This window comes from Peromyscus leucopus, chromosome 4, assembly GCF_004664715.2.
Source record: "Peromyscus leucopus breed LL Stock chromosome 4, UCI_PerLeu_2.1, whole genome shotgun sequence".
Taxonomy (NCBI): domain Eukaryota; kingdom Metazoa; phylum Chordata; class Mammalia; order Rodentia; family Cricetidae; genus Peromyscus; species Peromyscus leucopus.
In genome coordinates, this window is record NC_051066.1 from 2852718 (window position 1) to 2880717 (window position 28000).

The 28000-nt window shown below is 50.5% G+C and overlaps 1 protein-coding gene across 1 annotated transcript; it reads right to left on the reverse strand.

The window, feature by feature from the left end:
* Nucleotides 1–5843: 5843 nt before the first annotated feature.
* Nucleotides 5844–27013, reverse strand: Ptgs1 (prostaglandin-endoperoxide synthase 1). Its single transcript, XM_028886124.2, has 11 exons — nt 26872–27013; nt 26680–26772; nt 20501–20617; nt 20016–20156; nt 19680–19823; nt 17526–17707; nt 17357–17440; nt 14908–15154; nt 12568–12854; nt 8677–8824; nt 5844–7128 (listed from the first exon to the last, which is right to left on the reverse strand). The coding sequence occupies exons 1-11, from the start codon at nt 26876–26878 to the stop codon at nt 6773–6775; spliced, it is 1806 nt and encodes a 601-aa protein (XP_028741957.1). The 5' UTR covers nt 26879–27013; the 3' UTR covers nt 5844–6772.
* Nucleotides 27014–28000: the final 987 nt, after the last annotated feature.

The window sequence follows — 28000 nt, forward strand, 5'->3', positions numbered from 1 at the left end:
GAATGTAACTACCACCCATCAGACCACCACCAACCTTGCCACTCCAGAGACGTCTGACTTTGAACAAGTTGTCTGTTTTTTCTTTCCTCTTCTTTTTTGGTGTGTGGGTTCATGCTCCTGTGTATGAGTAGGGTCATCTGTCTCGTGATGCACCTGTGGAGGTCAAAGGACAACCTCAGGGGTGGTCCTCACCCTCCACCTTGTTTGAAACGGGGTTCTTGTTGTTCAGCACATCAAGCTCATCCACCTGAGAGTGTCTACAGGTTCTTCTTCTGTCTACACCTCCACCTCATCCCACCACAGACTCGTGGAATTATGGGTATGTCTAGCTTTATATGGGTTCTGGGGATCCATACTCAGGTTCTAACCCTTGTATGGCAAGCACCTTAATCATGGAACCCCAGCCCCAAGTTGTTTGAATTTTCCAAACCTTAATTTAGTCCCCATGAAACAGAAAAGCCTTGCTCATGGTGCTGCCAGGAAGGGTCCACATGTCAGGCAGTGACACTTCACCACAGGGCAGACTCCTGATAAACAAACTCTTTCCCCTCCAGGGATCCATTTTCTCTTTCCACCAGCCCCCAGAGCAAGAGAGACATGGAAGTGGATATTGAATAGAGGAAGGACCCATCTTACATGATAAGTGAGTATAAACAGTAACATTTAAAATCCATGGCTTTATTCATAACAATCCTGGGATGGAAACAGCATAAATGGCCATCAACAGGTAACTACATACATACACATTAAATATTTACACAGCCAAAGGGATACCCTTGATAAAAAAAAAAAAAGAAGCCAGACACACACAAAAAGAACACACCACGTGACAATATTCAAGTGAAGTTTATAAGTAGTCAAAACTGACCTGACGATAGGAGTCACAACAGCAGTTAGCTTTGATGTTCCTGACCACAGAGGAGCACAAAAGAGACCTCTGGAATTCTGAAAATGTGCTACATCTTGATGTCCTTGGTGATGTGTGTATGCAGGCTCAGTGTATGATAAGTTATAGAGGGGTGCGAAGCAGGGACCAGACATGGAGATCTGCAAGGTCGTACGACCAGGTCGCCCTAAGCCTTCAGCTGTGCAAATGACTCACACATATGTTTAACCAAAAGCATAAAGATGGAGCACCAAAGAAATGCTTAACTGAGCCTGGGGGTGGAATCAACTTCAAATAAAACCAGAAGAGTGTGTAGTGAGAGGGTAGAGAGGAACTGCCTCCTTCATTCCCGAGACTAAAAGCAATTTCATTTTTCTTCTTTATTAATGTTGCTTCTGACTGGTGAGATGGCTCAGTAAGTACAGGCTCACTGAGAATGCAGTGACCTGTGTCCCATCCCCAAGTCCCATGATGGAAGGAGAAAATCAGCTCCTGAAAGTTGTCCTCTGACCTCCACATGACCTTAGCATGCACACACCTGCACACACTAACAAGGTTTAAATATATAGATTGTGTGTGTGTGTGTGTGTGTGTGTGTGTGTGTGTGTGTGTGTGTGTGATTGTGTGAGAGCACTCACATACCACATGTATGTGTGGAGGTTAGAGGACAACTGCATGGGTCTATCCTCACCTTTCCCCTTGTTTTTGAGGCAAGGTCTCTCGATAGCCACTGCTACACAGATACTCCAAGCGAGCCTGCCCTTGAGCTTCTGGGGTGGGGCCGGGGTCTCTTGTCTCCACTTCCAGGAGTGCCGGGATTCTGTCATGTACGGCTCTGCCTTTTTACATGGATTCCGAGCAACTGAACGCAGGTCACCAGGCATTTTACCTGCTAAGTCCCTCCCTGTCCCCAGTCGTGGTTTTTCTTACGGCCACTCACAGAAGCTGTTTTAGTTGAATCTCATTTTATCGGAAGACTGTGGTTGAGTAGGAAAGTGAGCACGTCTAATATGTTGACACTTTCCATGAGCTTGATTAGATGATGGGCTACAAGCCCTTCCCAGCCTTCTGCTTACAGCTCAACGGTACTGTCCAGTCACTGTGGTACCTTCTGGTGGCCTCTGCGGTATTCTAAGGCTGCAAAGAGAGGCAAAAAGCTGGACAGATTTCCAGCCCTTCGGATACTTTTTTCATCACAGGAGACTTCTCACACGATGAGTCCCTTCTCTCCACAACCCAAGCCGGCCAGAAGATTCACCTCCTCGCCCTCTCTTGGAGCTGGAATTCAGACATATAAGCTAGTCTCCAGCAATCAAATATGAAATAAACATGACCATAAAAGAGGAAGTGAGGTGCAAGCACGACATGGAATTTTCTAACAAGACTAATGATAATAACTGCCAGCTCTTGGGACCCTAGCAGTAATGGTTTGGCAACATGGATGGACTTGAGATGCCTGCATCCTCCAGGCCAGTTGCCACTGTTCTTAGGCAAGAAGCTCCCAAGCCTGGTTCCAGTACTGGCGATGTTGGTGTGAGCTATGCAAGCCTATATTACATCCTTTCCTTTTCTGAAAGGCTAGCATGGCTTCTGTTGTTTGTACTGACAGCCCTGAATGAACTGACAGTAAAACAGCGTTCCTCCAGGGAAGCAAACACAACCAGGTACAATGGGTACATCATACACACACAGGGAAAAGTCTTTGTGTGGGGAGGTTGGTTCACACAGTTGTGGGCATTGGCCAGCTTGAGATCTAGACGCAGGAGCGAGACTCACAGAGATGGTGCTTGCAGGCCATGAAGCAAGCACTTTTTTGTTGTTTTGTTTTGTTTTTCAGAATTCAGTTCTTGTTCTCAAGGCCTTACAACTGACTAGGACAGGCCCACCTGCATCACCAAGAGTAATCCCTGTTAAAACAGCTGGTTCTAGATACAAGCTGCATCTACGAACTATCTTCACAACCTAGACTTGCGGTCCCTGCAGCCCAGCCACCCACAAACCCCAGGAGGAGTGCCAGTGTGTGATCTTTCACTTTGAGACTTCTTGTTTAGACCAACAAATTTAGCTTGAGAAAACTTCTATCCAGGCCAGAGAAATGGCTCAGGCTCCAAGCCTAACTACTTGACAATGCCTGGTGGGTTGACGTAACGAGAAGAGTCAACTGACTCCCACAAGTGTGGATGCACACTTGTGCATACAATAAATAAGTGTGAACTGTTTCAAACATATGCAGAGTTGAATACTAAGCAAGTCAAGGCAGCTACCCCAAGAGATCAATGCCCTGCAGCCCACCCCATCAGGGCCCAATCTAGCTGCCACTACCTCTTTGTTAGACTGTAGCTACAAAGTCCTTCTGATCCACTCTTCTGCCCAATCCACCAGAGACTATTTCCAAAGCAGTGATCAGATTGTGCCTCCCCAACCAAAGGTCTCCCCGTTGCAGATCTGTGTTAGCTCTTCTACACCTCACAGCCATCACAGTTGTTAAAAGCAAAAGATAAACTCCTGAAACAAGCCACAGTGTGGAGGAAAAGCTACAAGGTTGTGACTGTCCTGGAACTCACTCTGTAGACCAGACTGGCCTCGAACTCAGAGATCTGCCTGCCTCTGCCTCCCCAGTGCTAGAATTAAAGGCGTGCGCCACTACACTCAGCTTAAAAGCTGAAGTCTTGAGAAGATTGGGAAACACAACTGCCCCTGGATCATTAAAGCAGGAGCCAACAGTCTTCTGAGAATTCAGCCTTAGCTTCAGGGATGAATCAGTCACCATCTCAATCTGCACGGAACACACTCCTGGGGCCAACCATAAAGGTCAGGCTGTCTGGCTGCCTGGCATAGATTCATATCGCTGCCTTTGGCTGGAATACGCTCCTGATATAATTGTTAAAACTAATATTAAGGCAGGAGCATAGCACACTTGGGAGGCAGAAGCAAGCAGAGCTCTATGAGTTCAAGGCCAGTCTAATCTACATAGCTGGTTCCAGACCATCCAGGGCTACATTATAAAGCCGAGGGAGGGAGGGAGGGAGGGAGGGAGGGAGGGAGGGAGGGAGGGAGGGAAGGGACAGAGGGAGGGAGGGAGGAGAAAGAGACAGAGAGAGACAAAGACAGAGATAGAGAAAGCTAGGAGTTGTTAATAAGAAAGAGACAGAAATGGCATGCCAGTGTGGATGGAGGAAATCTCACAAGGCCAAGATAAAGACAGGCAAGGAATGACTGCTGAGAGAGGCAAAATTAGTCTTCCCCAGGAATGAGCCCTCTAAATGACTATCGATATCAAATGGTCAGCCCTAAAAGAATATGTGTGTATACATGTATGTATGTGTGTGTGTATATATATATATCACTAAATTGACTCAGCAGGTTTTATCTGTATATTTATCCGTGTGTGTGTGTGTGTGTGTGTGTGTGTGTGTGTGTGTGTATGTGTGTGTGTGTATGTGTGTGTAACAATAATAGTTAAAGAGAAAGAGGCCACGAATTTGAGGGGTAGGCATATGTGACATGGGAGGGGTTGGGAGGAAGAAAGGGAAGAGGAAATGAGGTATTATATTTTAATTAAGTTTTTTATTTTTATTGTCTTATGTGTAACAGTGTTTTGCTTGTATGTATGTCTATTTCCCACATGCATGCAGAGCCTGCAAAGGCCAGAAGAGGACGTCAGAACCTCTGGAACTGGAGTTATAGATGGCTACCAGTCTTCATGTAGGTACTGGGGATTGAACCTGGGTCCTCTGCAGAAGCAGTGAGTGTTGTTAACCACTGAACCATCTCTCTAGTAATTAAGTTTTTAAAAGACTGACAGTAATAAGAAAGGGCCAGAAATGGGCAAACAATCAGGTATTGAAAGGGGAAAACAGATATTGGGTAAGCAAGAACAACACACGTGCTCTGGCCATGTCTGGCCCCCAGAGGATCCTTATGTGTTAGAAAGAGTTGGGAGGTGGGATGCCAGGGGTCATATTCTTTGTGTCCAGCAGGGCCAGGGTAAATGGTAACAGTGGCCCTGAACTGGACAGCTAGGAACAGGCTTTCTGAACTACAAGACCCAGCCCTGAAAAAAAACCTCCAGCCAAACCCCGATCCATCTCATTTCACAGCCACAGTTCTGGAAGTGCTCTAGGTCCAAAGAATGGAACACAAGGCTTTTCTCGATCTCTCACCTCAGCTGTCTGTCTGTCCTTGCCTCCCTCCTTGGCCACAGAACCTATGTGGCAAGGTAAAGAGAACGAGGCCAGGAGTAGAGAAAGGGCCTACTGCCGGGTCTCCACTGTGCTCTGTTAAATGTGAGCTCTGAAGAGCAGAAGCCACATCAGTACTGTCCACTCGCAGGCGTGTTCCCATCAAAGAACCCAGTGCACAGGCAGCATGAGAGAAGGAGCACTGGGCATGACGAGCAGCCAGCACATAAAGGGAAGCTACCCCTGAGCCTCTCATGTCAACCTCGGGCCAGAGGCAACATCAGAGCTGGCAAAGAGCCAATCAGGAGGGAGAGGCGCTGGCTTCCAAGCCTGGGTCTGGGTCCTGTGGGACTGGCATGTCACCTGGACATTCTGCAGTTCTACTGAGGGTTACACCACCACTTCACACTGTCCCGATGTCAATAAATGAGAATTAGGTGTGAAAAGTTGGCACAGAGTAGTGTGCTCTTCTTCCCAGGTATCTCTGGTTTCGCCTGCCTCCTCTGTAAGAGAAGGCCATTTTAATCGGCTAGCAGGAACTGGATGCTACATCTCCAGGGCTTAGGAGTTAGGTATTCTAGATAAACAGACTGACAAAGGCAGACCATACCCCAAAGAAGAGATGAAGCATCAAAGGGAAGGCATGCATGCCAGGATGGACTCCAGGGATGCCCTTGGGAAGTCCCGTTGACCTCGGGCACACCTGTCCCGTGGTTAGGAGGAAAGCTTCATCAGCGCTCACTTGCAGATGGGACTTAAAGAGATACATAACAGGCAACTTTGGAAAGATAATTTTATTAGCTTCATGAGAAACAGCTGCCACGAGCAAAGACTTGGATGGGGACAGAGCTGAGGTGGATTCCCACCTGTTCCCTCCACATCTTTGAAAAGGGTCTAAGTGTGATTCCCAAGAACAACATCTGACTTCCTTGCCCTTCGGTGTAGAAACAGACATGGGCAAGGCAGTCCTTGTTGGACATTGAGTTCTTTTGTTCTGTGTCCATTTCACTGAACAGGAAAATTAACCAATTCCACATTCTAGACATTCAGTTCTGGACTGGTCTGGCCCATGTTATGGATCATTGACCAGGAACATGACCTTCTAAGTCACCAATCAGATAGTCAACATTCTGGAGGGGTCCCCAGATTCTAGAAAGAAAATTAAGAACCCCTGTAACTTTTGAGGAATTTCTTAGGAGCTCTACATTCTAAAATTGTTTGTTTGTTTGTTTGTTTGTTTGTTTGTTTGTTTGAAGACAGGGCCTCACTGTGTGACCATAGCTGGCTGAGAACTATGTAGAACAGACTGTCCTCAAACTCACAGTGATTCAGCTGCCTCTGCCTCCCAAGTGCTGGGATTAAGGTGTGTGTTACCACACCATGCCCTATAATATAAAGTTTTAAGTCTGTATTCCAAATCAACCAGAACTCAGACCTTCCTTCTGGGTTGCCAACAAGGAGCCAACTTCTGGCAAGCCAGATAAAATCCACTCCTAATATTTTTAAGGGTTAACAAAGAATTCAGCATCCTAGAATGGCAAAATCACAATACTCTAGGCAAGGGTAAGATCCAAAGTTCTAAATGTCAGTGTCAATTCTCACAATGCCAAGGCAGGAAACAGACATTCTATCTACCTCAGCCTCAGAGCATCCTAGAAGGACAAATGCAAAGCTCTCCCCTCCAGAAAGCTGCCTCCCTGCTCCCTCAGAGCTCAGAGGACGGTCTCTCTACCATAGGTCCACCATCTCCGGGTGAGTCTGGCACGTGGAAGGAAACATAGGGGCAGGTCTTGGTGTTGAGGCAGATCAGTTTCTTCAGTGAGGCTGTGTTGACAAGGTTGAAGCCCACATCACCCCCAAATGTGCTGGGCTTCCAATACTCTGGAGAACAAATGGGATTTCCTAGGAGACCCTTGAGGGAAAAGGGAGCCCCAATCTCTATCATACTCTCCCCGAAGATGGAGTTGGGCTGACACTTTTCCAGAAGTAGCCCCGGGTAGAACTCTAAAGCATCGATGTCACCATATAACTCCTCCAACTCAGCGGCCATCTCCTTCTCTCCTGCAAAGTGAGAAGAAGCTACAGTCAGAGTCACAGCTTTGTTAAGGTCAACCTGGGGATGGAAACTTCTAGATTCAGTTTTTCTCTAGGGATGATGGAGACTCTAGGAGAACAATTTGGGCAACAGGGGAAATGTCCTAAAATTTTGGCCCTGCTGGTATCAGGGAATAGTTAGGAAAGAAAGAACAGATGGGCACTTTAACTTGGACTCTAGTGGTCTAGGTCTGTCCTCAAACAGCTCACCTCCAGCAACTCACCCTAGTCTCTGAACTTAATTCTTGGGCCATCATAACATGGAGAGAACAGCCTGTCTTCATCCCCCTCAAGGAAGATTTGAAGGCCTTGCCTCTGCCAAAGCCCTGTAATAACCTAGAGTCAAGTGTGTGTGTGTTCAGGTTCAGATGGATATGCCAGGCCAGTCTACTCTCTGCTTCTTGGAACCCTTTGTCCTGAGAGACTAGAGAGTCATCAAGATTACTGTCCCAGGATCATGGGGAACTCATCTACCGATCTCAGGATCTGTCCACTCTGACAACTGCATGTTCACAGATAGTGACCAAAGAGAGACAGACATAGGACTTGCCCATCCATTTCTTCAAACCTATCCCTCTATGGGGTACAGGGGTCTGTCACACCAGTGGTAACAGGAGAGATCCAATTTGACTGCCCAACATGTGGGGAATTGGGGGGAAATAGAGGATGGAGGGAGAGAGAATGAGATCTTTTAAGATCTATTTTATTTTTAACTATATGTGTATTGCCTGTGGCAGCCAGAGGAATCAGATCACCTGGAGCTGGAGTTACAGGAAGTTTGTGAGCTGCCTAAGATGGGTGCTGAGACTCAAACTTGGGTCCTCTGCAAGAGCAACACCACTCTTAACTGCTGAGCCTTTTCTCCAGCCCCATGGATGCAGATTCTTGAGCACCATGAAAACTGATTGAATCATGATCTCCAAGAAAGCATTTGGGACTTGGGGATGGGGTGGTGTGTGTGTGTGTGTGTGTGTGTGTGTGTGTGTGTGTGTGTGTGTGTTTTATTTTGCTGTGTTAAGGGGGTTAAGCCAAGGGCCTCATCTATGCTGGGCAAGTTCTCAACCACTGAACCACATCCTTAACCAGACACTTTTTATCAACCTTCTAAGTAAGTATCTAGGAGCCACTAGACAGAATAAAACCCAAGTCTTCAGCAGACCCTAGTGTGTGAACCCCTTCACCCATAGCATCTCCCAAGACTTACTCCAGTCACTGTGACTGTCCTCCCAGACGGGTAGCTGCTTTCCACAGCTCTGTGCCTTTGTTCTCCCGCTTCCACACCTGAAGTCCTCCTCCCTCTGTCTTCAACCTGGAAAGTTCCCATCTGTCCCTCATGTCCACTGGGAAGGCCACCGTCTCTCCCAAAGCAGGCTACTGTCACATCCACTGCTTTCCCTTACAATGCCTGGTCACAGTGCTGGCCACAGCATTGTCCCAGTGTCTGGCTTTGTGACCTCCCTCACTTTCTGTGCAGACCTTGAGGGGAGAGACTGTGTCCAGGAAGCAGCTGCCTACCTGTGAGCTCCTGGAAAGAGGTGTAGGGCTTCATGCCAAACCTCTTTCGGTATTCATTGAAGGGCTGTATGCGCAGCTCTCGGGACTCCCTGATGACATCCACAGCCACATGCAGAACGTGGTGGTTAAAGTTCCTACCCCCACCAATCTGCCAAGAGATTAGCACAGCTGTCAGCCTAAGAACCAGACTGTCCTGTGTAAGGTCCTAAAAGAAGAACTCCACGGCTCTCGTTCTTTCCAGACCAGGACAGAGAATGTCGTGACACTGTGGTGTGGCTCTAGTTCTGCCCTGTCATTCTATTCTGAAGTCTACAGTTTCCCTGTTTCCACAACACGGAAGTGTGCATCACTCCACTCTCTAATGACTGGAACGCCTTGGAGTCACACCAACAGGTGGTGTCATTTTTATTGAAAGAGAGAAAAAGTCCAGATGAAAAAGAAGGACTCCAGATCCCCAGGACTTGGACGGACGGCCTAGCTCACTCGGCAAGCTCCAGGCCAAGTAAGAGATCCTGTCTGAAAGTTCAGGTGGACAGCTCCTGAGGAGTCACACCCACAGTTGACCTCTGCCACACAGACACACAGACACACAGACACACAGACACACACACACACACACACACACACACACACACAAGACCCCACAAAAAGTCATAATAGTTAAGGAGCGTCAGTTTAAAGGAAGCTCTACTTCTGAAATCTGTTTTGATAGAACAACTATAACTGAGCGGAAAGAAAAACAGCTGGATTGAAATCATACGGCTCAGAGCAAAGCAAACTTGGGACAGCAAACAGAGAGTGGTTCCAACCCCAGCTCTACCCATGACAAGCTGTGTGGCTGGAATTGTGTACCCCAAAGATGCACTGACGTCTAACCTGCAGCACCCACAAATGTGACCTTAGCTGAAAATGTAATAGTCTCATCTTGTCGGTGGCTTAGCTTTACACACTTCCCATCACCCACAGGCAACTACAATCTGATAATATTTAACGGAAAATTCCAGAAAGAAACACTTCCTAAGTTTTAAATTGCATGCTATTCTGAGCAGCATGATGAAATCTGATGAGGACTCTCTCAGTCCTGCCCAGGATATGAATCATCCCTGTGTCCAGCATGTCCACACTACACAAGCCCCCTGGCTTGTCAATCACCTGGCATCTGTTAGTTACATGGTATCTGCGTGCCATGCCCAGGTAACCCCTACGCAGTAAACTAAGCATCCTATACCTGGGTCATTCATCTCACCCCATTCCTCACACTGACACAATATCAACTCACATTACCCCAAGAGGGATGAGGACTGTACACCACTGAGAAAGACAATCTTACACGCTTTTATTACAGAAACATGATATACATATTCAATTTTCTATTATCACTATGTCTCTTACTGTGCCTAGTTTATAAGTTAAACTTCACCATACTTTGTATGTATAGGAAAAAAGCATGTATATGGTTCAGTACTCCATTTCAGGGGAAGTCTTTGGATGTATTTCCTATGGACATGAGAAATACTATATAGTATTCCCTGGCACAGACGGAAATAAAGTCATACTTGATTAGGGAAAATCCTAATCCAAGAGGTGGTACCTTGTTTGTTTGTGTTCAAGTTTTTGCAACAGGGTCTCAAGCAACCCAGGCTAGCCTAGAACTCGCCACAGAGCTAGAGTGACCTTGAACTCCTGGTGCTCCTACCTCCACCTCCAGAGTGCTGGGATTACAGGAGTGCGCCTCTGCGCCCAGCCCAGTGGTCGCTCTTAAATGAGACTGGAGACACGGAGAAGACACCGTGTGGCAAGGTGATGGAGCAGACAGTTGAGTGACACTTCTACAAGCCAAGAAATAACCAAGGATTGTGGGAGCCTAGTGAGAAAGGCATAGGACAGATTCCTCTGGAGAGCCCACAGAGACAGTGGCCCTGCTGCCACCTAACAGTGAGGGACGTGTCTCTGCTATCTCAAGCCACCCACTTTTTGTTGGAAAACCCTGGCATGCAAACACAAGTGCAGTTTCCTCATGTGCAAGCATGGGGAGTGTGGGAGCATCCTCCTGATATGTTGTGGTAAAATAAAGGGAATGAAGAATGAAAGACGCACAGAGGTTGTCACAGTGCCGGTCACATGGCAACATCAGACAGTAGCCACCATGCTGATCATTAGAGAAAGGCCAGATCTGCCATGCCTCTGCCCCTCTTCTATATCCTGAGAGTCAACACCTGCTGTCCTCTGCCAGTTCAAACCCAGACCTTTCACACACTTCACAGCCATCCAGCCCCACACAAGGCTACTATTCCTTCTCACACCCGTGTCCCCACAGAGAGCAGGGGGCACCAGCCTGCCAGCATACACAGGTGGCAGCAAATGCTAATTGCAGTCAAATTACCAGGAGGAAATGTAAATCCACTAAGTGTCACAGCTTCCTAACAGGGCTGAGGGACAATGATGACCGAGAAGCAAAGGACTCAAGACAAGAATGACAGTCCAGAGAGCTGGGGTAGGGGAAAGGGAGCCTTCCAACTGTAGGGAAGGAAGGATTTCAGAGGAGCTGGCTTCCAAGGGGACGCACTCATCTGCCAGCGCCACACATAGGTGTCTCAATTAACAGAAGCTTATTCTCAGTGTGGAGGTGAGTGTGTCTGATGCTTGGTCCCTTCTGAAGCAGGCCTCTGTGGCTTATAGATAGCCACTTCCTCCCTGTGTCTGCATGTGACTTTCCTTCTGGGTGAGTCTGTTTTAATCTCCTTGTCTTATAGGAACACCAATCACATTGGGTTAGGGTCCACCCCAATTTCCTGGTTAGTCTCAATTGTCTCTTTAAAGACATTATCTCCACATGTTATTCTGAGGTCTTGAGGGTTAGGATTACAGCATATTAATTTGGGGAAAGACATAGTTCAGAGGACAGGAAATATAGAATTCAAAAAGCATTTCTTCATACAGGCACTGTCATGTATATTACCATATCCTAATAGGGTTCTTCTGTCCCTCAGACTTCCTGCCCTCTAACCCTCAGGCCTTTGTGCATGCTGTCCTCTCCATCTGGAACACAATCACACCCTTCGCCATCACCACTCCTCCAGGGAAAATGCCTGCCCACTTTTAGCATCTCTGCTTTGCCAGCACACTAACACCCAGGTCTGGGTCACAGAGTTGACAGAGAAACGTGGCTTTCTGCACTGTGGTCCTCAACATGTTCTTATCATTCTGAGGACAGCAGCAGCGCCTGTCATGGTCCCTCATACACAGCAAGTACTCGAGTGATGCTGTCACTGGACTGTTTCCCTTTCATGGTGTCGGTGCCAAAGGGACAGGGTCCAAGAACCATGTCAATCTTGTTCATCTGGAGTATGCCCAAACATCTGGAGTAATGCCTGTGCTGTGGTTTGAACCTGAAATGTATTCCATAGGTTTGTATTTTAAACACTTACTCCCCAAATGGTGGCACTTTTGGGGGTGCTGCGGAACCTTTAGAAGGTATAGCCAAACTGAAGAAAATGGGTCACCAGAAACCAGCCTTTGAAGGTTACAGCTCAGACCCTGGTTCCTGTCTCATGATTTCCTGGTCTGCTATGATGTGAACATCCTTTGTCTTGAGCTCCTGCTACCACAGACATGGTCACTCTGCCACGGCTTTCCTTGCTGGGACACTGTGAGCCAAAATAATTCTTCCTCTCTTGCGTTGTTTCTGTCAGGTATTTGAGACATAGTAACATGAAAGTAACTAATAAACCCTGGTACTGTCACCTGCATGAGAGAATTCATAAAGAGATCTTTATAACCACCTGTAGAAGTAACACCATACTCATTCCACAGATGAAGAAGCTGGGTTTTAGACCAAGTCTATCGGATCCCAGAGCCTGCCCCTGATGACTCTGTTTCTCTGAAGCTTACCTGGCCAGCCCTCTGGCGAGAGAAGGCATCCACCAGTGCCTCAATGCCATAGTCCACCAGCATGGAGGTGTTGAACAAGAACTGCTCATAGCTGTACTCTTGCATGCCCACTTTGAAGGAGTCGGGCATGAGTGGGTGCCAGTGATAGAGATGGTTGAACTCCACGGCGATGCGATTTTGGTACTGGAACTGAGCTCGGAACAGCAGTTCTGGGTCAAACTTGAGCTGCAGGAAGTAGCCACTCAAATGCTGCACATACTCCTCAATGATAATTTTGATGGTTTCCCCTGTGTAGGGAAGATGGAAAATGGGGTCAGCAGAGCTCAGCGCGTGGGAAACAGGACAGCTCATGAGAAGTGCTTGCTTGTGTCTCCTCGCTGCTGGTGGTGTTCATTTATTCCCCTTGGTCACTTCTGCTTTCTGTCCTTGTAAGAGGATGTGAAAACAGACTGTCTCAGATTTGACTGAGATACGCAGACAAGGGCATTGCTGCCCTAGAGGGAGGTCCTGGACCCAGTAAGGCAGTAATCAAAACCTGGTTTCCAGGGGCTAGAGAGAGATGGAAAGAGGTGAAGAGCACTGACTGCTCTTCCAGGGCACCCAGGTTCAACTCCCAGCACCAACATGGTGGCTCACAACTATCTGTGACCCCAGTTCCAGGGGTCTGATGCCCTTTTCTGGCCTCCTCGGGTACCAGGCATGTACATGGTGCACAGATATACATGAAGACAAAAACACCAAAATACATAGAATAAATTTAAAAAAAACTATTTTCACAACCTCGATGTAACCTCTCTCCTACAGACCATGACAAACAAGGTCTGGGGAAGTCATGAATGGTGACACAAGCCACAAGTTTATAAACCCAGACCTTGTGGGGCCAAGGTAGGAGCGTGGCAATGTGGATGCCAGGATGGCCTGCTCGGAAATAGGCTGTCTCTAAAAAATTTTCGTAAGCTGAGAAACTCTGAAAAGTATAAAAATACAGTGCTATGTTAGTGAGGAATGTCATTTCACTGAAACCCTTAGTGTGGGGGGGCTTCAGAGACTCCATCCGACAGCTGCTGCTGCAGCCAAAGAAGCCCCGCAGCTGGGGGGTGGCCCTGGGTTTGTCTAAACGTGCTTTGTTTCTCCTGTGTTGTTCTGTACATTAGAATCTCGTGGGCAGAGATAGTCCTTGATCCCTGGGGAAGCAGCTATACACAACAGGAGCAGCCAGGAAAGAAGTCGGCTGAAGATTCCAGACCAGTAGGAAAGCTGGCCAGTGGATAGGTGAAGAAAACTGGTATCTGGACCAATCGGCCAATAGATGAACAGGTTTTTTTAGTAAACTGACCTGGAGCCACAGGATTTGGGGTTAGCAGACATGGCTTCACATCCTAGCTTCTTAACATGTAGGCATCTGAGCCCGAGGCTCACTTTCCTCACCAGTAAACTGTAGGCTCTATGAATTCCCATGTGATTTCCATATGACATAGGACAGTCAACCTCAGCCATGTCAACACAGGTCAGCTAGAGTTTCAACCTTGATCACAGTTCCTCCACCAGCCAAGGTGCTGGGCAACCTCTAGCCAGAGACCTGGCCTCTCTGGTAAAGGTCTGTGAGATACAGACTTCCAAAGAAAACTCAGCCTGTCCATCCTCAGGCTGTTCTTATCCCCAGAGCCCGACTCTTCCAGAAGCCAGTAAATTAAATACTGTAATTGGGACCAGCCATACCCAGTAATGGCCAGAGGTGGTGACTCACAGAGTATGGTCAGGACAGAGGTGTCAGGGTCCAAGCTCCTAGGCAGGAAGCCATCTGACATTTTAGGTAATAGACTCACCACCACCACCACCCCCCTTAGGAGACACAAAAATATCTCGTCCCTGAGTCACCTAGAATCTACCAAATTCCACAAAGGCTGATAGACTGAGAGGGGAAATTGGGGTTTCCTGAGGGTGAGGTAAGCTGGGATTTGATCCTGGTGTGTTGGAGATCACCAGACTGGGTGGCTGCACAAGGGGGAAACTGGGATTCAAGATTGCCAATCTCACGTGCTCAGAGCCTTCCCACTAGGCGGCCTTGCGTATCCTTCCAGCAACACATCCTGGACCTGAAGCCACAGCCTGGAGGCCCCTGCCTCGGGTCTCAGCCACCAGCGACTGTCCCTCTCACCAGCGTGACCACATTGACTAAATCTCTTTTTCCTGCTTTTTACTACTAATTTGTTTTACTTTTAATTGGGTTACTGAGTATGGGTGACCAAACCCAGCTTGGGGCTCAGGCTGTGACTCCCCCAGGTTCAGTAACACCAGAAGCCTAACCTGCCTGCCTCCCAGCTCCTCGGACATGCTCACCTATAAGGATGAGGCGAGTGGTCTGGAAGAGTTGCTCGTCATCCCAGGTGGGGTGCTCCTCTTTCAGCAAGTCGCACACGCGGTTGTGCTCACGCAACCAGATCGTGGAGATGACCATCAGCCCTGGGAGCAACCCAAACACCTCCTGGCCCACAGCCATCTGATTCTCGAGCGGGACACCCGGTGGGTAACGCATCAACACCGATGCCTGTTCCACAGATGGTGGGTACACCTCTCCGTCCAGCACCTGTGGGATAGGGCCGCCTGGCAACCTGGGGCCGGGCAGAGCAGCCGCAGCTGACTCCAGCCCTCCTCCAAGATCCCTCTCCATCCACATCCCGTCCCTGTTCTCCAGCTTCACTTCCTCAACCCAGGTCTACCTGCCTGGTACTCTCTGAGTGCCTGCCCTAGACCAACTCTTGCTCTTAGACATCCTTTTGGGTACACAGCACTCAGTGTGCCCCTTTAAAAAACAGACAACAACAAAATCCTCAAATCTAGCACCACAGGCTAGGGGCGTTAGCTTAATACTTCCAGCCGCCCTCTGCTCTCAGCAGAGATCAGAAGCCTACACACAACACGCACCCTGCTCCCCTCCTTTTACCCAGTCATTCCTCACGCACCCCTGGATCTTCCTGCCGCTAAGTCTTCTCACAGCTAAACCCTCCGGAGAGCTAACAACCTTGGCCCCTTCTTGGCCTGCTCAATCCCGTTGCAACTCTGACTTCCCAGAGAAACAGTCCAGGCCTCAAGGCCCTCCGATGGTCCCAACTGGTTGGCAGTTACACAAGGGGAACTAGGTAGGTGGTGGTTTCTTCATCCATTCATGAAATACACACATTGTCAAGCTATACGCCAAGTACTGTTCTCAGCTCTGAAGACACCCCAGTGAATTTTCCTTCTGCTCGTTCAGATTCCACTAATCCAATGTAGTGGCCACTAGCCACCTGTGGTCTCTGGGCACTCCAAATTTGACTAGAGTGAAGACCTCTATTTCATTTAATTTAGATTTTACTTGATTTTTGTTTTAAATTTTCCTTTTTTAAGATTTATTTTTGTATGTATGTGTATATGCCTCATGTGTGGGGATGCCCACAGAGGCCAGAAGAGGGCATCAGATCCCTTAGAGCTGGAGTTACAGATTGTTGTGAGCCTCTTTGTGCGTTCTCGGAAGCAAGCCCAGGTCCTCTGGAAGAGCAGCAAGTGCTTTTAACTGCTGAGTCATCTCTACAGCACGATAATTTTACATTTTAAAGCTGATGTTTCAGATATTGTGTATATGAATCTGCTTATTCAACTATAATTTCTATGAAATCTGGAGAGAAATCAGCTACCTCCAATGAAAACCTTTTTAAATTTTATTACATTTATTTATTTATGTGTGCACAAGACAAGAGCACACAGATGCCAAAGCGAACCTATGGAGGTCAGAAGATAAACACCAGTCATCAGGCTTGGCGTCAAGTGCCCTTGCCAGCTGAGCCATCTTACCAGCCTAAGTAAAGAACATCATTAAAATCCATCGTCTCTGTTTTCCACTTTTGTTAACGTGGCCACTAGGAAAGTGAATTACATACGAGGCTTACACTACTGTTGGGAAGCTCTAGTTTACACAAGAAATCTTACTACAGCCCATACCTTGACATTCATGCACATGACCCCTGATGGACTGTGGTTCCCCCATACACTGGCATTCATGCACATGACCCCTGATGGACTGTGGTTCCCCCATACCCTGGCATTCATGCACATGACCCCTGATGGACTGTGGTTCCCCCATACACTGACATTCATGTATGTGACCCCTGATGGACTGTGGTTCCCCCATACCCTGACATTCATGCACATGACCCCTGATGGACTGTGGTTTCCCCATAGACTGGCATTCATGTATATGATCCCTGATGGACTGTGGTCCCCCCATACACTGGCATTCATATACATGACCTCCACTGACCTGTTGTTCCTTGATGACTGGGTCTATAGCTAAGATGAACACTGCTTAGTCACCTGCACAAGTCCCACCATGGTGCCCATCCACAAAGTAGGACAGCAAAATGAATGAAAGCATCTCCAGCAGGCTATGGGAAGCCATGGGAGGCCATGAAGGACATGGGAAGCCATGGGGGACATGGGAGGCCATGGGAGCATGGGGGACATGGGGGAGCATGGGGGACATGGGGGAGCATGGGGGACATGGGAGGCCATGGGGGACATGGGAGGCCATGGGGGGTATGGGAGGCCATGGGGGGCATGGGAGGCCATGGAGGACATGGGAGGCCATGGAGGACATGGGAGGCCATGGGAAGCCATTCCTGTTCTTTATCTGCTTTTTGCCCTGTTAGCTTCTCCCAGCCTTTGATCTCTGGCCCATTCCCCTACCCAGCCATCTTAGCAAGAGAAAATGAGGGAGACCCTTCCCACAGTCCCATCTCCAAGCCAACACTACCTGGTACTTGAGTTTCCCATCCTTGAAGAGACGCAGGCGATACTGTCGTTCCAAGTTATCTCCATAAATGTGGCCAAGGTCTATCTGAGGACAGAGAAAGGTCCACTCAGATCATCTGGATTCTGGTAAGAGCCTGCATGTGCTGATGAGCGCCCCCCTGCACACTCACTCCGTGGCCCAAGGCCTTGGTGAAGCCAGGACCCATCTTCCCAGAGGTCTTGAAGAACTGGTGGGTGAAATGTTGTGCAAAGAAGGCAAACATGAGGTTGGTCCCCTGCGGGGCGGGGATGAACTTCCTCCTCAGCAGCAGTCGCTGGGCCAGGAGCTCAACATCAGGCAACTGCTTCTTCCCTGGTTAGGGAAATAGGAAAGAACAGTAGATGCCTAGATCTTGCTTGTATCTTTCTGCCCTGGGGACCACTGGGCTCCCAGAAGTCCCCAGGCAAACTGTCCCAAGCAGGAAGGCCAGAGCATCCTCCTCAGGACCTGTCCTCCCTCCCTACAGGTAGGCTGTAAAAGAAAGATCTTGAAGTATTTGCCAAGGAAATGGCCTGGCATTTGGAATTTGTTTTAAAATCCCCTACCAAAAGCCAGGCATGGTGGTGGACAGCTGAAACCCCAGCACTGGGGAGGCTGGGGCAAGAACATCTCCATTAAAGGCCTGCCTGGGTTACACAGGGAGACTGTACCTCAGAATCACACAGGGGTCCAGTGAGGTGGCTCAGCAGACAAAAATGCCTGCCACAGAAGACTGACCCCCTGAGCTCAAGCCCCCAAGCCGCTAATCATTAGTCACACACAGGGGCAAAGTTCCTCATGCTGTTGGCTCTGTGCCCAGAAAGAGAAGCATTTGCAGAAGGGATCTTAGCATTTCCGTGAAAGCCAGAGGGAGGTGCCTCCTGCCAGGAGCCAGGAGTCCTGGGTCTACCTGGCTTTGCTCTATGGTTTTGGCCAAGCAATTCTCTCTGGGCCTCAGTTTCCCTGGCTGAGCAGTGTGTGAAGGAGGGGCTGGACCTGGATGAACTGAGTGAGTGTCTGACAACTGCTGAAGCATCACTGAGACCACAGAGATATGGCAAGGGGATGACAGGATGGGGGAAGGATGGGGGTTGGGCACAGGGAGGGACTTCACGGTTGGGGGTTCATGAGGTGAAGTGGGGAGGAAGGAGGGTGGATGCAGAGTTCATACACCATCTCAGGAGACTTCCTCCCAGCCAGGATCTTAGAGTATAGACCCCATCTTCACTTAGGTCATCTGAGCCTTTTAGGGCAGCTCAGATCTTGGGGTTCCTCTCCCTGCCACTTGTCCTTTATCCTTGGTTCTGAAAAACCTCTTTCCTGGAATTGATTGCTGAGCCTGAGGAGGATGGGTAGAGAGGAAATGAAGGGATGGACAGTTGGCCTGATATGACCATTTCCTGGTGACTTTTTCTGACCTCAGTTTCCCCATCTGCAAAGTGGGCATGATGAAATGTGTTCCCTCCCTTATGCAGAAATGGAAGACTATTCATCCAGTAACTGATGGAAGCAGATCCACAGCCAAGCACCAGGCTGAGCTTTAGGAGTCCAGTCAAAGAGAGGAAAGAGGGATTCTATGAGCAGGGGGCATCAAGATCATGATGGGGAAATCTACAGAGACAACCAAACCAAGCCAGTGGGAACTCATGAACTTTAGACCAACAGCTGTGGGGCCTCCATGGGACTGGACTAGGTCCTCTGCATAATCGAGACAGTTGTGTAGCTCAGTCTGTTTAAGGGACCTCTGGCAGTGGGATCAGGATCCATCCCTGGTGCATGAGCTGGCTTTTTGGAGCCCATTACCTATGGTGGGATGCCTTGCACAGCCTTGATGCAGGGTAGGGGCTAGGACCTGCTTCAACTGAATGTACCAGGCATTGCTGACTCCCCATGGGAAGCCTTACATTTTCGGAAGAGGGGATGGGGGGTTGGCTGGGGCGGGGAAGGCTGGGGGGAGAACAGGAAGAGGCATGAGAGAGGGATCTGTGGTCGGTATGTAAAATGAATAAAAAGTTTCTTAATAAAGAAAAATTAAAAAGAAAATAAGTGGAAGGCTAGTGGCAGACCCTGTTTTCCTAGTATCTAGGTGCTCACAACATGAGGGTTCGTCTGGGAGAACCTGCCTCTGGTTTTACTTGTCACCTTAAGAAGAACCTTAGCTACCTTTTCTGTCCTCTTCCTTATCCTAGACAAGTCAACTGTCTTGCTTTGCTCCACCTATCTATGATATCGGTCAGTAATGGCTCTTCTGCCTGCTTTTGCCTGAAGAGGAGAACTCAGGCCAGCTCCTTACCGCAGCCCTTACCTTTGGTCCCCATGGGTGTGGGGCAATCTTTGGGCACGGAGGGCAGAACTCGAGTGTAGTAGCTCACATTGGAGAAGGACTCCCAGCTGATGTAGTCATGTGCTAAGTTGTAGGTTGGAGGGCTGGGGATAAGGTTGGACCGTACTGCAGATCAAAAATAATGGTGACAAGGCTGTTCCCATCCCACCCCACATCCCTGCCTCCTCCTATGCCGGGCCTTGTTTTATCTGGCATCAGAGAGTTTCTCCACCCACTGTTTTTATCAGAGGCCAAGAATCCCAACAACTGGGGTGATTCCTCGTTCCTCAGATTAGAGGTGCCCAGTCCCACACTCACCTGTGAGTATCAGCCGCATGAGTGTTTCTCTGATGAAGGTGGCATTCACAAACTCCCAGAACCAGCGCCCATGTGTCAGCAGGAAATGGGTGAATGAGGGGCTGGGTCGCAGGAAATTGCGCAGCCAGGTCCAAAGCTCAGCTGCAGGAACAGTAGGAACCACTGAGTCCATCTCTTCCGACAAGACCAGAGCCACCCATGGTGAGAGAATGGGGACCAAACAGGAATCTATGGGCAGCACCCTTAAGAGTAAAGACACATAAAAGAGCCAGGACCCAAAATGAGGACAGAGGACGAGGAGCATGGAGATGAGCCACCACAGAGTGGAATGGACCAAGAAAAGAGCTTACTTGGAAGCCATGTTTGAGCAGGGTCAAAGCCAAACAAGGAGGCAAAAGAAGCCACAGCCAGAAAGGAAAGCAGGTGTCAGGGGATAGAGGAAGATCCGGAGGAGCAGGAGAGAAGCGGCCTGAGGCCCAGCTCACGAATGGTGCAGTTGGGGCCCGAGTGGCCCGTGTGAGTACAGTCACACTGGTAGCGGTCGAGGCCGAATCGGACACAGACACCCTGGTTCTGGCACGGATAATAACAACAGGGATTGACTGTGGATGAGAAACAAGTATTAGGGACACTCTCAAGTAGCCTCCTGACCCCACACACTCTGCCCACCCATATCCCCCCCCCCCCGAGTGTGGAAAAAGGGCACAGAAGCAGCTCTCTCCCAAATGACCCACTTGGCACCAAGGACATAAACCCCACCCCCTGCCCTGGACCTCCAGTCGAGCCCATGCTCCAGGCCAGGAGAAAGTCCCCCTCCCTCCCTGCTGCCACCAAGGGGGTGAGGGAAAGAGTCCAGACCCAAGCTGTTGATACCCAGGCTGGGAAGCAGCTGATAAGACAACCTGCTGTGAGCTTCTGAGGGCTCACTTCCTGCCTCTTCAGAGCCAAGTGACTAGGGTATGTGTGGAGGCTTCAGAAAGGAGACCAGGGTGTGGGCAGGTTCTCCCAGACAACCCCTACCCCCACCCCCCCAACCCCCCCACCCCCGCCACCACCGCCATGTTGTGAGCACCTAGATACTAAGAAAATAGGATCTGCCACTAGCCTTGCATTTCTGCATAAGGGAGGGAACACATTTCATCATGCCCACTTTGCAGGTGGGGAAACTGAGGTCAGAAAAAGTCACCAGGAAATGGTCATATCAGGCCAACTGTCCATCCCTTCATTTCCTCTCTACCCATCCTCCTCAGGCTCAGCAACCAATTCCAGGAAAGAGGTTTTTCAGAACCAAGGATAAAGGACAAGTGGCAGGGAGAGGAACCCCAAGATCTGAGCTGCCCTAAAAGGCTCAGATGACCTAAGTGAAGATGGGGTCTATACTCTAAGATTCTGGCAGGAGGCACCTCCCTCTGGCTTTCACGGAAATGCTAAGATCCCTTCTGCAAATGCTTCTCTTTCTGGGCCCAGAGCCAACAGCATGAGGAACTTTGACCCTGTGTGTGACTTATGATTAAGGGTCGAGAGGGTGGCAAAAAGTCAGAGCAACCTAGCATGGGCTGGCCAGTCATCAAAGAGGCCAACATCAGGAGGACTGACCCAGAGCAGGGCCTACCCCTCCAGCCTGAATCCTCACCTCAGTTCCCACAGTGCAGCACCCTCCCGCCTCCAGGGGCCTCCAGATGTCCAGAACCACCATCACCACACATATACCAGCAAAAATAATACCAACCATGCAAATAGTTTTGCTTAAGCCCTGGTAACTTTGAACAACCCCACAATGACATTTTTGTGATCTCTGGCAGGAGTTTGGAAGAGAGAAGCCAAGGGGAAGATGGCTGGACAAAAAGGCCTTATCAAGCTGCCACAGGAAGACCTGGCAAGCAGGAGCCAGGAACAGGAGAGCAACAGGACCCCAGCCCTCCACATCCCTGGATGTTCCCCAGCTGGGCACAGCCCCAGAAAGACCAAGCGGGGCCTGGAGCCGCTTCCAGCCTATGAGGACTAGGGCTTTCCTGGTATCAATTGCTCAAGTGCAACTCACCTGCTGTGAGCCTGGCTGGACTCTGGCATAGAGCTCTCCCATACCCATAAGAAACAATCTTACCACTCAGAAGGAACAGGGAGAAGGTCCAGGCCTCCTCTGAGCTCCAGTTTCCTACTTCTACCTCAACAGAAGTCTCAAGAGGTTCAGCTCAAAGGGGCTGCAGCAACCCTCCCTCAGGCCCCAAAGACCCACCCCCACACTTACCTAGACTATACTTCTCACATCTCTGAGCCCTCCCCAAGGAATCACACTCTGCTCCCTGCTCAAGGCTCACCAAGTCCCCACTCTTAAGTCCGCCTCTCTTTCCTGCCCTGAGGGAGGGCCACACCTTCCCAGACATCCACCTCCCTACTGGACTGGGCTCACAGCCTGGGCTTGGCCCACGTGCATGCAGGGAACCACTGGTGACCAAGCTTAACAAATGTGTGTGGAACTAATAAAACGGCATGATGAGACCGGCCATTCCCTGCCAGGCAGAGAGATGCTTTCCTCTCCCCAGCAGTCCCTGAGGCGAGCTTCGAGGCCTCCTGATGCTGTCAGGGTTTTTTCGGCAACTAACCAGAGTTTCCTGCAGCACCAACGTCCTGTCTCAAGCCAGAAGAGGCCTTCCCTCCCAACCAGACTGTGGCAGCTTTCCCTCACCCCTCCCCACCCTCTTTCCATAAACACCAGCTGCCCCAAGACAGGAAAAGTCCTCTTGGGCAGGGACAACAGCCGCAGGAGCTCGGGGACACGAAAGTGTACAGAGAGGGTGCTGCTGGGCCGCTGACTGTGACAGCCAGCTGGGAAAACTGGGCTGTCACTGACCAAGTCCATGAGCCCACCTCCCCAGGGTGCATTTGTCTTCCAGCACCCAGGAGGAAAATGGGTGAGCATCCTGTTGCACAATAAGGAACTCCAGGTCAGAGTAGGCAAGAGGCTTACGCTCAAACCCCACAGCCTCCGGGCAGCAGAACCAAATGTGAGCCTCCTTCCTTTGCCCTGCCTACTCCTCCTGGGGTGTCTAGGACTTGATTTAGGGGAGAGATAGAGCAGAATCACACTGATCCAAAGGCCACGGATGTTGCTGTTTCTTCAAGGTGAACTTTGCACATCCCAAGTGAATGTGGGAGCCTGGGGCCACTGTCTCCTGCTATAAGCAGACCTCCAGTTACTCAACAGGACAGTCGTCCTTTTCATCTGACTTCAAACCTGCAGGATTCCATGCCAACCCAGTCCTCTGCCTAGCAGAGGGGACCACTCTACTGAGGCCACCCACCTTTCTTCATGGAAGTAAGGGGCCATCAGGGGAGGAATAGGCACCCAGTCTAATTTACTTCCAGTGATCCGCACTCAAGCACAAGTCGGCCACCAAGGAAGAACACAGGGAAGATGAACTCAGACGTGGTGCTGCCCCTGGCTGTTTGCATGAACAAGTCCCTTCCACACTTAGGGCCTTGCTTGCCTGTCTGTCCCATAAGCAGGTAGAGCAGGTCTCTCAAAGGATGCTTTCCTCTGACCCTGCCCACCCCATCTGTACTCTAGAGGAAGCCAAGCTGCTCCCCTAGGTTATTTCCATCATTCTCCAGCCCTCGGCACAGGACTCTGCAACTGTTCTCACTGAGTGCCTGACGCCCATGAAGCAGGATGATAGACAGCCACTGTGTCTGCAAGACACAGACCCGAAGGCCAAAGCAGTCAGCTCATGTGCCCACAGATCTCCCAGATCTAAAACCCACCCATTGATTTGAGTAAGATGTCCTCCAGCCCAAAAGCTGGAGATCTGGACTCAGAGGCAAGCAGGGCAGGGGACAGGTGTGGCTGGGGAGCATCCAGTCCTCCTGGATGTGGATGTGGAGGTGGCATCAGGCAGAAGAGAAGAGGCTGAGCCCAAATCCCCTAAACATAATATTTACAGAGGCTCGGGGGCGGAGAGTATCTGGCAGTCAAGAGGAAAGCGAGCCTGATTAATCAGGCCTGGGCCTCCCAACACCATGCCTGTAGGCAGATCCAGGCCAGACACCTCTGTGGCAGGCCCAATCAGCAGCCTACAGCAGGAAAGGAAGGCCCCTCTGGGTCCACAGACCTAGCTGGGGATGGAGACAGGAGCAGTCAAGGAAGACAGAGGGAGGCTTTGGTGTGTACTCAAGTCTCACCCCACATGCAGGAGTTAGCTGGCCTCAGGCTCCTTAGCCTGGCACACAGCTCTACTGGCCAGGTCATGTATGCCCTCTCCTTAGCTAGGCATGGGGCCCTTAAATGGTCTGGGTATTATGGTGCATGCCTTAAATTCCAGCACTCAGGAGGCAGAGGCAGATAGATCTCTGTGAATTCAAGGCCAGCCTGGTCTACAGAGTGAGTTCCAGGACAGCCAGGGCTACATAGAGAGACCCTATAGCACACACACACACACACACACACACACACACACTTCTGCACACACATGCACATGCTCTGGAAGGGAAGCATTTGAACACTGTGGGTCCCAGCAGTCTTGAGCTCCAGACAGGGCATTATCTCTTCCCCCTCCAAGCAGTAGAGGCCTCCTGCCCTCAAAGATGTCTTTAGCTTTGGGCTCCAGGCAGGTGCCCAACCAGTTTGAGCCACTGTTTACTGCAGACTTGGGGGCAGGCAGGCACCCACCTGTCCAGTTCTGTCCTTAACCCTTTCAGGGTTCTGTGACCAGCTTCTCAGCCTCTAGGCTCAACCCAGAATCATTTACCTGTCCTCATTTTCATGTTCCCAGGGACCCTTGAATACAAGCTCTGCTGTTCAACACCTACTGCTTCCTGCAAGAAAGACTCGCACAGGACTCCAGCAGAAAACCAGTCTCCTCCTCCCACCGCCTCCTTTCCTTCAAGGTCTAGTTGAAATAAATGCCACCTCCTCCAAGAAGCCCTCCTTGACATCCTTTGCTTCTCTCGCCCCCTATAGAGCAATCCTAGCGTCTGTCTCCACCACTGGACTGTGAGCTCCACTGGGTTCTGTGTCACCAGGGCCCCAGCCAAAGACTGGCGTAGAAGAAACCTGTGGGATGCAAAACAGAAAAATTCCACTATGGCACTATGAGCATAAGTGGAAGGGATACTGTGGCTCCCATCGCTGCTTGGATCCTCTGTGCAGCTCGGGTCACCAGTTCACGCCCACTCCCTGGCTAAAGAGAGCCAAGCCCAGGGCCTGGATGCTGAGCACTGTGGATTTCCCAGCAGAGCAGTGCCCTCCAAGCTCAGCGCTACCCCTCTTCCCCAGGAGTCACAAGCAAGGAAGACAGGTGAGCGATGTCAGGTACTCAGGGGCCCAGGTGGGGTCAGGGGCAGAATGGGAGCTGGACTCATCCTGACCCCACCTGTCAGTACAGGCCCACGGCCAGCATGGCCAGCCTTGCCTCTCCCTCCAGCTCACTGTGGGATCCCCAACAAGTGACCCCACTTCCTCGGCGTCTCAGAGTTCTGTGAAATGTTCTGTGAAATGGGTCTAGCACACACAAAGCACTGAAGAAGAATCTACCCAGAACTGAGCTTGGTAGGCTGAAGTGCTGGGTCAGAAATATTCCCTCGCAAATCCAGGCTTGGGGGGGGGAGGGCGGGGGGCGGGGGTCAGCCTCCATTCTTGCACAGGTTTCCCTAAATCTTCTCACACAAACCCTCTCCTCCAGAAGTCTACTCTGATTCCCAGTCCACTCTGACACTGCTCTTCCCTCCTCTGAGCTCCAAGTCTCAGCAGCATCCGGCAGAAAGCCAAGACTCCCGTCCCTCCTCTCCCACTGCCAACGTTTCTTGGCCGCAGTTTATAGGTGGGCAGCCGAACTAGAGAAAGGGGAAGAAAAGACAGGAGAGGGGCTGGGGTGGAAGAGAGGATCCTTTTTCTTTTCTGGAACCTGGTACTGGCCTGAAGGGGGGGGGAAAGGACAGAACTGCAGGGGCCAATTGCAGGTATTGGGAAGTTCTGGATTAGGCTAGCCCTGAGTTCAAATCCTGAGCCCACTATGTGACTTGGGGGTGTTATACCTACTGAGCCTCAGTTTCCCCATCAGTGTGTGTGCACCTCTCTTCCACCTCCCTGTTCCCAAGATAGCTGGTGCCGCACCCTAGCCCCTGTCTCTACCCATGTGGGGGAGGTTGAGCTTGAGCGTCAGGATTAGTCCCCCAAAAGTTAGAGGCTAAAGAATGGGAACTCGCTCTCCAGCCTGCCTTCCCCTTGGCTCCTGCAGCTTCCTCCCTCAAAGAGCCCTCACAAAACACACACACACACACACACACACACACACACACACACACACACACCAGAACTTGGGGCGGGGGGGGGGGGGGGGGCGGAGAGAGGGGGTTATGGAGATTGCTTGGAAAGTTGCATCCCAGCACAGGTGAAATTAAAGAACCGTCTCCGCTCCCCCTGCCGGCTCCGGAGCTCAGTTGGCTGTGCGCCAGAGAGACCCTAGGTAGGCCCTAGCCACGGCCACACCCCTGCAGTTCTCCAGGGAGCCTCATCCCACAAACTCAACACCCCAGTCCCTGGCACCGCGAGCAGAAAGGGGAAGTGGGGCCCTCTGGAAGGGGGAAGAGGGAGATGGACCAAGCCAGCAGCGCAAGATTCGGGATCGCCATGGGCATTGGGGCGGGGGGAGGAAGGGGGGCTACCTACCTGGTGAGGGCACCCCAGGGTCTGCGAGCAGGACAGGGGGTGGCGGCAGCAGCAGGAGCAGCAGCAGCGGGAACTGGGGCGAGAGACTCCTTCCTGAAGAGGAGAGACAAGTTGAGCCTGGCGTTCAAGGCTCCGCCTGCAGGCCACCGAATTCTCCGGTGCGGTGCGTGGGGGCACTGGGGTCGGACTCACGGCTCATGGCTCTGGAAGCTGATGGATGTGAAAGCCAACTGCTGGGCCCTCGGGTGCAACTCCAGCACTGCCCCAGCACCGGCGGGTCCCCTCCCACCCATCCCACGGCTCCACCCCTACTCCTCCCTCAAGCTGTCACCTCGAGAACGCCCGCTGACTTCCTCTACTCAGGCCTTGGCCAAGACGTTTTATTAACTACTGCATTAAGACTGTCACTCAAGATCCTTTAGGTGCACAACCTTTTTAAAGTGTTAGAAATGCATCTATTGATCTATAGGAAACTGAGGCTGGCTGAGGATAGACATGACAGAGGACAGGGCTCAGACACAAAACAAATGCTGGAAGAAGTCAGTTTGAACCTGCTTGCAGATGATGAGAAAGGGGCTGAGAAGCCCAGCACCCCAGCCCTGCCTGCACACAGGGGTCCTGAATGGAGTCAACAGGACTCTGCCTGCCAGAGATGAAGAGCTGTAGTTTAGGTTCTGATTACACAGGCTGCCAGCTGGGCCACCTTAGATGAGGTACATGCTCATCCTTGCTGGTCCTCGGTGTACTCATCTATAAAGTGGGCACATAAACCACCCTAGGCAATACATAGATCTCATATGCAGATGTGGTCAGAAGATGTTCCTTCAGAGTTGTCCTAACTCAGATTCCAGGGCTGGTCGAGAGCCATCCCCAAGCTGGATGGCCATCAGGCAGCTTTACAGGATCTCAGCATTTGACTCCTTTTGATGATTGGGGAAACTGAGTCTAGAAGAAGGGGAGAATGGCGCACTCTCCCTCGGTTTTCCCAGCACACCTAACTACCCTTTGCCCACCCCCAGTGGTGGAAGGACCCATCTGTCCTTGTGCTGGCTGTCAGACATCTCCAGGTACAGGAAAAGAACCCTGCCAGGTGGGAGAGCTGAGACCTGCTTCCAAGCCAGAGCTGTTCCCATGCTCTACTGGGACAAAAGCCAGCCGCTCCAGGGAGGCAGAGCAAGCCAGGGCAGACCAGGGGAGGGACTGGAGCCCCAGGACACTGAGACGGGCTTCAGCCTTCCCTGCGTCCCAGAGGCAGGGCCCTCTGGCAAACCACCCAGTCGAGCAAGGAGCCGTGAGTCAAGTGATTGTCAGCAGCAACAGT

Coding starts and splice junctions, on each gene's coding strand:
- Ptgs1 (XM_028886124.2), bottom strand. Junction 20,618..26,679: donor CCCTGGGGTGCCCTCACCAG/GTAGGTAGCCCC, acceptor TCTCATCCACAG/TCAATCCCTGTTGTTATTAT. Junction 20,157..20,500: donor GGGCCCCAACTGCACCATTC/GTGAGCTGGGCC, acceptor CTGTTCCTGCAG/CTGAGCTTTGGACCTGGCTG.